The 12,285-nt window shown below is 39.6% G+C and overlaps 1 protein-coding gene across 1 annotated transcript in view; it reads left to right on the top strand.

Moving 5' to 3' along the window:
- Positions 1-12,285, top strand: part of FURIN (furin, paired basic amino acid cleaving enzyme) — a 151,859-nt gene that overhangs the window by 110,420 nt on the left and 29,154 nt on the right. Inside the window, exon 6 of the mRNA XM_069984155.1 lies at positions 5-81. Within this exon, the coding sequence (XP_069840256.1) occupies positions 5-81 (77 nt within the window). The remainder of the gene's footprint in view (positions 1-4; positions 82-12,285) is intronic.

The following is a 12,285-nucleotide window of genomic DNA, read 5'->3' on the forward strand; positions in this document are numbered from 1 at the left end:
TCAGGATCCAGCTGCCAGCTATGATGTCAATGACCAAGATCCGGATCCACAGCCTCGATATACACAGCTTAATGATAACAGGTAGGCCTTTTTGTAACCTAATCAAACTTGCATGCAGTCACTGATGGGCCTTATTCCGACCAATATGCTTTTTTTATGGCACCATCTGAATAGCATGATGCTGGGCTCCTGCATTGGGACTGAGGGGAGCTGAGCTGTCAGTGTGAGCTGAGCTGTCAGTGTGAGCTGAGCTGTCAGTGTGAGCTGAGCTGTCAGTGTGAGCTGAGCTGTCAGTGTGAGCTGAGCTGTCAGTGTGAGCTGAGCTGTCAGTGTGAGCTGAGCTGTCAGTGTGAGCTGAGCTGTCAGTGTGAGCTGAGCTGTCAGTGTGAGCTGAGCTGTCAGTGTGAGCTGAGCTGTCAGTGTGAGCTGAGCTGTCAGTGTGAGCTGAGCTGTCAGTACTAAAGAAACCTCTGATCTTGGTAGTTAAACCCATTACATGCAAATCATGCGTTAGTAAAATCATGACCATAGCATGTAACGAATTGGCCAGAGTCTTACCCTTTCAGCAGTCCAGAGACACGATGGCACGACGACTGACTTCCAGAGGTCTTCTGAAGGCCCATCAAAAAGTCCTATTTATTTATTTTTTTAATTTTATCTGTAGCAACTATATATCTTCTAGCACAAAAAAACAGCCCAAATGCAGCTCATTCAATAGAAAATAAGAAAGCTGTGAATCTTGGAATTTGGCAATTTTTTTTAAATAGTTTCCATTGTGCCAAAGTAGTAAACCGTAAAAAAACTATTTGAAATCGTCTGTAATCGTAGTGACCCAGATAATAAATGTTATTTTATTTTTATCACGTGTCTGATTGTATGAATTTTTAAAAGCAAAAAAAGAGGCAAATAAAAGTTAATCCATAAATTACATGAATCCCAAAAAACAAGCCTTCATAAAAAGGCTATGTGAAAAAAAAAAAAAAGTTAAAGGGGTAGTGCAGTGCTACACATTTAATCACTAAACAAACAAGTGAATGGCCCCCTTCCCCGTGTTCCCCACCCCCAGAAGCGTGGTGAGTATAATGGAGAGAATTAAAAAATATGACTGCACTGATATCCAATAAATAAAGGGTAAACTGGTGCACATCGCACTGTGTGACCTAGCCCCGAACCAAGCCGCTTACTTGGTATGTATTCAATTGCACATTTAAACGACGGGACAAAACAACAAGGTACAGTAGTTGCAAAAAAGCTCTCACAAAAAGAAAGTCACCACAGTGTGTAGGACAGGTGGACGCTGGTCTTCACACCACCGCCGCGGTGCTCTGCAGATCTGGCACTGATATGCCAGCTGAGCTAATGAATATCTTAAATAGTGGGGCTCATGGTCCGTTTACACCAAGCGATAATTCACCCAATCGATTGTGTAACGATTTTGAAACAACAATTTGCTTTTTATAACTATCAGCGTTAAGACGAATAAATCTTTAGAAAAAACGTTATTGTGATCGTTTTTAAGATTGCTTAAGCCCATCTCACACGGGAATCTTCAAAAGACTGTTTACACGAAGCGAACTGCAAATTTTAAGCGAACAACCAACGACTATTTGAGAACATGTTCAAACTTCACAATGAACGATTTCTCGCTCGTCGCTTGATTGTTTGCTGTGTTTACACGAGCCGATTATCGCTCAAATGCAAACGTTATTCGGAAAATTCTAACTATAATGGTTCCGTGTAAACGCACCATCACTTTACTGCATGATACCTCCAACAATTTGCACATGTGTTGTCGGCTGATCGTTGTCTTCTATTACACAAGATGATTATCAGCTGAATACAGCCGATAATCGTTTCGGGTTATAGAGCCTTTGCAGAGTTTTAGATAGACTTTAACGAGAGCTGATGATTTCCCATATATAATATCTTTTAAACAAGACAATTTAGCAGTTAGGATTTAACTAGTAATAGTTGGTGGGGTGGGGTCATAACGCATCACTATGGGCTAGTTTTCTTTATGTTAAATTAAACATACTTCAATTGTATAAGCATTTCCTAAAGGGGTAGTGCGGCGGTAAGCAATTATTCACTAAATAACACCCATTACAAAGTTATACAACTTTGTAATGTATGTTATGTTAGTGAATGGCCCCCTTCCCTGTGTTACCCCCCACCCACGCCACCCCCGGAAGTGTAGTGCTCCATACTCACCTGATTAGTGTCGACCCCCGTCCTCCATCTAGTGAAAATGATGTCATCTTCGGGCGGCCGACCGAACCGCTCAGACCGTCCCACGTGGCGGCCGCGCTCTGCCGCGTTATCAGCTGCTCAGCCACGTTTGGCTGAGCATAAGTGTGCTCAGCCAATCGCGGCTAAGCAGGTAATGACGCGGCAAAGGGAGGCCGGCACTGCGGACGGTCGGAGCGGTTCGGCCGGCCGCCCGAAGATGACGACATTGTCACAAGATGGCGGACGGGGGTCGATACAAATCAGATGAGCATAGTGCATCACACTTCCGGGGGTGGCATGGGTGGGGGGAAACACGGGGAAGGGGGCCATTCACTAACATAACATACATTATAAAGTTATATAACTTTTGTAATGTGTTATTTAGTGAATAATTGCTTACCGCTGCACTACCCCTTTAAATATATCATTTGAGAGACTTGCCAATCCCCCATGTGCATGGCGACAGCAGGGTCACAGTTCAGAAGTTAATAGATCCATGGGAGATAAAAGCAGTATAGTGATGTAAGCTGCTTTACTAAAAATAGCACATTTGTCCTCCCTTACATATGTGTACATGGAACACATCTCATCTTTACCTTCTTTTTTCTTTCTTATTGACAGAACCCCTCTAAGGAGTGGTGATGGCCTTACTTCCCATCTTATATTGCCACCTTTTCCCACTGACAGTTCATCTGTCTTCACTATGGCCATGATAGGTTCATGGCTGCAGTTCAGCTATTCTATTCAGTGCATGGCCACTACGTAATGTACAGAGCTCCTGCTTTTTTTTTTTTTTTCCCCCCTCTATTTGTACAGTACATGACTTTCTGAAAACTATCCCATGTGTAAAATATATTGAGACAGAAAATAACTCTTTAAAGCATGTTCACTAATTCTATTGATTTACAAATAAAGCTCTCCTATCTGTTTTGTTGCTATGCATCGAGCAAGGAGGAGATGGGTTGTAGTTCAGCCAGAACAAATCTGCATAATAATAACTAAATACATTAATTAAAATATAATCTGCAAATGCGTTTTAAGCTTTTATCTGTAATTGTCTTGTATTCATCCTACAAATTTTTATATATCTGACCTGATTTAGTGTAGCTGCATTTAACCTGCACAACTATTTTACATTTTGTCAATGTATTCATGAGACCTCTCGACTTTTACCCATCAAATTTGCAGCTTTTTTTTTTTCTTTTCATTTCAACATTTTATTAAAGTTTTGCTGCTTTTTCATATGTAAATAAGGACATCTAACTTTTTATAGAGATGCTATTCATGCTATGTCTTAGTAGTAATATGCTGTTTTGTATTGTACTGGCCTTTAGGCATATGCAGTTATTAAAAAGGAATTGATCCAAACAAGAAAGCCTTGGTTAGATACCGTAGTATTTTTAGTGTTCACTCTTCCCACACCTGAAATACACCCTTCCCTATGGACCCTTTCTCACCCTCTGCAGACGTCTATGCATCAAAAAGTGATGGGATATAGTGTAGACTAGTAAAGGAAAAATTCTACAGCAATGTTCAGTAAAACCTGCCTAACTCTTCTAGGCCCTATGTTTTGTTATCAAACCACAGTGAAGATGCAGCCATATTGTAGCAGCTTGATCCTCAAGTATATTGGCTCTAAAGTGGTCAGAGAATGCTAAAAATTGCATTTAAAGGGGTTATCCGGCATATTTAAAAGTACTACTTGCCTCTCTGCGATCCCCTGGTGTCCTCCTATGGTTCTCCATTGTTCCACACTAATCAGTCGCCTCCACATCCTAGACAAACTCGTCTTGGGAATGACAGCCTGCTCCAGCAATCACTGGCCCTGGCGCTGTCCTATCTCAGTCAGTAATTGGCTGAGCGGACTGTCACTCCTGAGATGAGTTTGATCACAGATGCCTCCATTTCCGAGACAATTAAAAAGTCACTGTCATTGTAACTTTCAAAATCTAAATCAGCAGTGAATGTGATATAAAGCAAGTTTGCAATATACATAATTTTTTTGTTGTTGTTATCCTGCTGTGAAACACAGCTAAACTTACCAGACATCCAGGTCCAGTCTCCAGAAGGCAGATTTTTAGACTTGTGATGGTTGAAAATAACAGATTTAAACACAGGAATTCTGGCCAGTACAGAGAGTCACGGATCAGTGTGTTTATCAGTCACATGACTGCCTTCTCTCTGTCTGCGCTCAAATGGTGGGATACACAGGGCTTCCTGTTTTCTGACTGTTTCCTGGTTTTGTTTTTGTGGGGGGGAAAAAAAAAGTCAGAAAACAGGAAGTGCCGTGTTTTTCATGGTAACTAAAAAATAATGACTGTAAATTGCATACTTGCCTTATAGCACATCTACTGGTGGTTTAAATTTTGAAAGTTATTAAGACGGGTACACTTTAAGGCAGTTAGGGAAGAATGAGGTGTCATTACAGTGTGCTATGTTTTGCTGAACAGTGCTATTAGCAGATGAGCAGTCAGGGAATAAATACAGCAGCTGCATTATTCTACAGCCCTTGTGAGAGGGGCATTGGGGAAAAAGCAATTGGAGGGGCATTGGAGAAAAGCAATGTGTTGTAGTACTGAGCACATGCTCAACCATTAGGTATGCTGGTAATCTGAAGTGGAAAGAAAGGATACAGACAACATTTTTGTGGTCTAGAACTGGGAAAAACAGGTAAGATGATTTCTATCTCAATATGGTTGAGTGCCCCATTTTTGTCCAACACAATCTTTCACTGAAGAGGGCTTTTGATAATGTGTAGAAATACCAGATTTTTAACATTATTTGTTTTACGGTAGATCTGATTGTCCTAAAAACAAATTTCTGAACAAATTGTGAATGTGCTTTTTATTTGGGACGTACTGTAGTATGATAAAGCAGACATTTCTTCTAAATAGCTCTATATATTTATCATACGTACCATACCTGATCTCATAAATTATTCTGGATAGTTGTTAGGAAAGGATACAAATGAATTCCGGTGAACTTCAGGCAGACGCCAGGTAGTTTATCACATACAGTACATAAAGTGCTATTCAGCTCTGTGCCGAGTTGGATATCGTATAGTGGGCTAGACAAGAGTTTTGACAGTGTCCCTTTTCCCTAAGTGATTTGTTATATGTGGAAGCACACACTGAACAAAGGTGACTGTACTATTCTGGTAAGCCTTTTGTTTGCTTTCTTTCTTAACAAGGAAGTAATACAGGTTAAGGCTGGTGTCGCATATAACACTTTTATTAGGGGGGATAAATAGTAGTTTGTGTTTTGTTTGTTTTTTCCCCTGCCTTTTTACCTCCTACAAAAACACACTTAAAATAAAGCTTTTATTTTTGTTGCTTTTTTATTTTTCCATTTGCATTACTAATTGTCTTATTGAAAGAGGACTTGTTGAATCATCATATACTCTTAACATGATTTGTTTAAGAAACGCCAAAAATCCTTAAAATGGAAATTAAAAAATTACACATTTCATCCAATAAAAAGCAAAAGTATACGTTTGAAAGAGACCTAATGGCCACCACTGACACAGTGATAGATACAGCTCCCCTCCACCTCCCCACACAGTGACCTCTGCACATTGATGGTTGATCTTTAGACAGCCGTGCTTCGTCAGATGAAGAATTGTGCTTTTTTTTTTAAAAGTCCATACACCAAGCATTGTTCAATACAACTGTAGGCTACTTTCACACGATTGAAATACAGATGCAGCTCCTGGGCAGACCGGGGGGCTAATGACCTAAATTGACACCAGCATAGGTCACTATCATGCTTTCCGTCTGGGCCTCTAGATGAGATTTGCGTGTGATGAACACAAGAGTGCACCTTTTTTATACTTGTGTCTCATCCTAATTAAGCAAAATTATAGGAGAAGGTTGGTTTAAAAATTTTAAAAACATTCCAGTCTGGAAGAAGATCAAGGTTTTTCATTTTAGTTGATCTAGTTCTGTAGGCTTGTGCTGTATTGGTCAGATTCCAGACTCCACATCATTAATACATTATTAATGCAAAGAACAAAAGGTGTTCTTGAAGATTAAAAGGCTTTCAGGGTCTGACCTGCTCTTTTTTAATGACATAAAAATGGACAGTGCATCTATATGTAGCAAGAGTGTCCATTCTTCTCTCCATTCATGCCAGAATCCTTCCGCTAGAATTACAGATAAATCTTTTTTTTTTTTTTTTTTTTTTGTTTCAAATATCATTTTCCTTCAATCTGAAATATGTAATAAGCTTCCAGACTAGACATAAATATAAAATTGGATAGGAAATTCATATTAGTCTGGGGAAGCAATGTTCCCTTGCACGCTTCACTTCCTGTAAAGGCCCCTGGTCAGAAAGCACTTAAGAAGTTGAAGTAGGAATTGACAGAAAATTACTTTCCATAACTTGATGGTGACATTTTCAGATATTGTGGGGTTATCTCTGCATAAATATGGTCGTCTTATGGAAACTGCTAAGTTCTCTTTAACCCCTTAGTGACTAGCCCATTTTGGGTCTTAATGATGTCATTTTTATTCTTAGTCTCATTCCATTTTTTTTTTTTTTTTTTTTTTTTTTTTTTTTTTAATTTCTAGTGGCACCATATTTGAAATACGTTTAGTGTATTAGGCTGGGTTCACATTACGTCTTTGCATTACGTTTTTTTCATCCATTTTTGAAAAGAAAAAAAAATGGTGGAAAAACGAATGCATTTGTGTGCATCCGTTTTGATACGTTTTTCTATTGACTTCCATCACAAGGATCAAAATGCATGGGTTTTTGTTTTTTTGTTTTTTTTATATTTTTCACAAAAATGTGGTTTGCTACATTTTTGTGTACTTTAAAAAAACAGATGCATTTTGAGATATATAATTTTTTTTTTTTTCCCCAATCAAATTTTATTAAGCAGAATAGTTTAATTTTATTAAACTGATCAAAACAGATGCAACAAAATGATGAAAAAAATAGATTGCAAGAACGTAGTGTGAACACAGCCTTATATACATTTTAAAAACTGACGATTGTGTACAAAATAAATAAAAGTTTATACATGGTACCTTCCTATCTTCTGCCCGCTGTCTGCAGCCGCCGTGACCATGAACGGAGATGTGTGGAGGTCACATTTTTTTGCAGAACAAATTGATGATTTCATTTATTTTTTATTTTATTTTAGAAAAGGGATTAACCTATAACATTGTTTTTTTTTTTTTTTTTTTTTTTTTTTTTTTAATTCAAGTTTAGGCTACGTGCACATGGAGCAGAAGTGGCGGAATTCCGTGGCAGATAATGCCGCCAGCCTCCCTGTCATAATGACAGTCTATGGGAGGCTCACGTCTCCTCTCTCCGCGCTGCAGATTGGAAGTGTGTGTAGATATTTACTTTTTTTTATAGTTTATATTTAAAGAATAAATATAAAAATTTATAGATGTGGCAGTACCAATTCTGTGTAACTTATTTTTTAATAAAGTTGGGTTCACACTACGTTTTTGCAGTCTGTTTAATGTATACATTTTATTTTTAGGAAAATAATAAAAAAAACAGGTGCCATTGTGTACAATCTGTTTGGATCAGGTTTTTTTCCCTTCATTATAATGATTTTTATTAATTTTTTTTTAGCGCATGAAAAAACGTGGTTGACCACGTTTTTGTGTACATTAAAAGTAAACATTTAAAAACTGATATGTTAAATGGACTCCAAAACTGCAGTAATGAAATTAAAGCGACGCTGTACCCACAATCTGACCCCCTCAAACCACTTCGGATAGCTGCTTTTAATCCAAGATCTGTCCTGGGGTCCGTTTGGGAGGTGATAGTTATTGTCCTAAAAAACAACCTATAAACTTGAAGCCCTGTGCCCAAGGGCCGTGGCCTACAATATCTGTGCCCTTACTTTGCACCACCCCTCTGTCCCTCCCTCCAGGTAAGAAATGGGAGACAATCTGCCTGGGGCATTCCTAAGGATGGGGAGGAAGGACAGAGGTTGTGCCAGCCTAATGCTGACACAATGGAGTCCACGGCCGTTGGGCTCAGGGCTGCAAGTTTTAAAGTTGTTTTTTATGACAATAACTGCATCACCTGCCGAGCGGACCCCAGGACAGATCTTGGGATAAAAGCAGCTATCTGAAGGTACAAGCGGTTTGGGGGGGGGGGGGGTCAGATGATTGTGGGTACAGATATGCTTTAATATCGGTGAGATGTCAGAGGTTTTAACCTGTGAAGGTCTGGTTGCGGAGACCCCAGCAAAGATTAAAAGAAGCGTTCCGGTTAGGACTTGCACCCAAACGTTCCAAGATTGTATCAGCGCGTCTGGGGAAACCGTCAAAATGTTCTCCTAATAGTTCTTAGGCAGCATGTATAAGGGCAGTGTGGGGATCCATGGGTATACAGAAAGTCCTTTAGCTCCACAAAAATATAATCTTCATGGTTTATCATAGCATAAAACCCACGTGTTTCAGATAACTTCCTTAATCGTGGTTCTAAAAAAAAAATACATGACATACCTTAAAATTAATGTGACTTTTTAATTGTTAACAATAAATAGGGTACATATGGCATAGTTCATGAATAAATGATCATTTTACATAGTTTGTTATCATGTACATCTTGCATATGATGAGGTAACTCCATGATTAGATAATTACTCCAACCGATTATTCCACATGATACCATAGCCATTAACCACCCACAGGGAACAGAGTCCATAATTATTAAGGTACAGGAGAATGATTCCATTCATTAGGTAATGTAATGGCTCCTCTTGTATCTAAAGACTGCCACATATTCTAAGGACGTATGAATGTACAGAACATGCGACATAGGTGGCTATAGGTTCCTTAACAACAAATTTTCCTTTGTATCGCTTAATAACAACCTATGCTATAACATGATAGAATGTAATATTAAAGCCAAAATACAACATCATCATGATGTGACATCAAGGCGCCTTACCCTCCATCACATACATCTTGGCATGGCCACCCAATCCTAAATGTGACAAATACAGTAGATTTATGTAGGTGCATAGAAAAACCATGTCTCCCAATCAGTACATAAATGAACATTTATGCCTGTATCTCAGTGTGTGGTTGAGACTGTATTCCTCCAAAGGCGTGCCATGTATGCAGTTTGGGGGCAGAAGATCATACACCTGTACATGGCTGGTTTATAAATATTGTGCAGTCCAGACTGGAGGCAACATCCATACTTGTTAACTAAGTTACATTAAAAGGTTTTCAGGTTATTAGAAAGTCTATGAAAAGATCTATCAAAAATATTTGTAGCTGATCTTAAATCAATGGGGCAGCCACTACAGAGATGCTACAGAGAAGGTTGGGTTCACACTGCGCTTTTGCAATCCGTTTAACGGATCCGTTTTTTTTAAAGGACAAAAAAAATTGTGTCATCCGTTTTGATCAGTTTTTTTTATAATGGAAATCAATGGAAAAACAGATCAAAACGGAGGCACACAACTGCATCCGTTTTTGCAATCCGTTTTTCTTGTTTTTTTGAAGGAAAAAAAAAAAAAAAAATGAAAAAAAGCTGATTTCAAAAATGCAGTGTGAACCCAGCCTAACTTTTTATATCAAGGAAAAGACTTTTATTAAAACATTATTAAAACAGCTCATGGAAACAAGTGCCTTAGCCCAGGATTGTAGTCTGTAAGGCCCAACGCCATGTGTTTAGTGTATATTTGTTGTATGGTCTATCAATAAATATCATTGCACTGTTTTGGTCAAAGATGATAATGTTGTTATAGCTTTGGGAGTTATAGATGGCTCAACCATTGGGAGATTAAATAGGCGATCTTAGGGGAGAGGTACTGTATGTCTGACAGCTAGGTTATTTCCACCTTATTAGCAAGCAAAAAACTTTGACATTTGACATTTACCTAAGGGTATGGAAGACCTTTAATGACGCTGCAGGATCCCCTAGCTAAGCCCAACACCGCTCTGATCTTTGATTTCCTCCAGGCAGGGTTTGACAAGAATCTTGAAGGTGCAGATTTTAGTATGAGGATCATCTTTTGTGTGTGTGTGTTTGCATGTAAAACCTAAAGTTTGTCAATGAATACCTAATCCATTAAGGTTCCTATACGTTAATGGGGTCTTCTGGTCTAGGATAAACACTTGTAGAGCAGAGTGGTGGTTGTAACATGACAAGGAGCTGTCAACAATGGAGGGAAAGAACAGCCTATCTGGAGAAGGAGGCAAGTTTGCTAAATGAATGTATTTGCAAATTTTTTTACCTTTTATCAAACCTTACATGGTTAACTATAGTAGTTCAAATGGGAATACTCTTTAAGGGTGGGTTCACAGTACAGAGTTCTTGCGGATAAACTCCGCAGAATTCCGCCAGCTGTACGCGCTCAGACGCGTGCCTTTCTGCCGGCTCCATAGACACCATTCTATGGGCCGGCTGATTCCGCATCCGGCCGAAAGAACTGACATTTCAATTCTTTCGACGTAATGCAGAATCAGCCAGCCCATAGAGTGGTGTCTATGGAGCCGGCGGAAAGGCGCACCTCCGTGAGCGCGTACAGCCGACGGAATTCCGCTGAGTTTATCCGTGACAATTCCGTAGTGTGAACCTGCCCTTAAGCCAAAAACTTGTCACATGCCGTGCAGTGGAAAATCCACAGTGTTATAGCTAAATCCTAAAGCGAATGTACCATCAGATACATTAGCCTTAAGTGTTGCATATGAATAGAAAGGTGCAGGGAAGCTGGTGCCAAGGTAGTTTTTTTTTTTTTTTTTTGAACCACGGCCCAGCAACCGCACACGGCGCCAGTCTATTACCGAGCACCGGCCTGGGCTTAAGCACTGGAGGCGGGCCAACCCACCCCTCGGTGCGAGGAAACCCCCTCACCTCTGTGACACAGCCCCATTATAATTATTGAATAGAGTGGCTTCATAGAGGATCAAGGGCTTCCTCCCACTGGGGGTAGCCGGGCCCGCATACAGTGCTTCAGCCCGGGCCAGTACCGTGCACGGTTATCTGGCTACGGTTCAGAAGAATGTCCTTAGCACCAGCTTTCCTTGCGCTAGCGCCATTCTATTCATATGCAACACTGATGGTACATTTGCTGCACCAAATCAAAAATAAGTCTGTAGGGCGATTCACAGCTTTTCCACAGGAAAAATCCCCTGCAGGTTAATATTCAACTTCCTTTAAAATTTACAATAAATCAGCAGCTGGATAAATCTGATGCCACTACACTCCGGGAGCTTTTTGGTAAAATGTCACAAGCTTTGCTGGTACTAAAAATGCTGTGAATTTTGTGTACGGAAAATCCACTATGTTTTCGCAACCTGTGTCCATGCCCTTGTAGGTCACTGTTGTCATAACCTTAAAGATTCCACAGAGGAAGCCCTCCCTGCCTGGATGTAGACACTGGGCAAGGACTATAGTGTCCATAAAACCAGTGATTATTTTTTCAGCAACAGTATTTCCTAAGACATTAATGGCACTTGAGTTGGTTTGGAGATCTGATGCATTGGACTGGTAGCTCTGAAGTGAATGTATTAAATCATTGAATGTTTGTTTGTTTTTCTATGTCCACTTAATAAATGTAAAAAATGCTTATGCAATATGTCTATTTAGACCTCTGATTCCCCTTACTTATATAGCTTATGTGGGATCTAACGTAACATTAAGTGTGCTTTTTCTTCCTTTTTTTTTTCCATAGTCCAGTAAATCTGCGGCTTTAAGGGTTGATTTATAAGCTTTTCCCGCACGCTGCCTACATGTGAAGTTTGTAGGGCTATAACCATCCAGGAATTGTGCAGTTACAAATGATACCCAGGAGAACTGCACGCGAGAAGAAACCTGCGCTGTGCAGTTTTATGTGGAGTAGGCAGCATTCTTGTTATGTTTGCAGCCCCTTAGGATATGCCGTTCACAGTACTTGACTTTTTATGCTGTGGCTTAAAAGTGCTGACTACTTGTGCCATCTTAAGTGACGGCCGTTTTGTAGATTTTACAGCTTACTGTTTCGAGACTTGTTGTTTTACTTTACTCTGATGAAGGCTTAAAACCAAATGTCCTCCTTTGATGACTCTTTAATAGTAATATATGTTCTATAAT

This window comes from Dendropsophus ebraccatus, chromosome 1, assembly GCF_027789765.1.
Source record: "Dendropsophus ebraccatus isolate aDenEbr1 chromosome 1, aDenEbr1.pat, whole genome shotgun sequence".
In the NCBI taxonomy this organism is placed as follows: domain Eukaryota; kingdom Metazoa; phylum Chordata; class Amphibia; order Anura; family Hylidae; genus Dendropsophus; species Dendropsophus ebraccatus.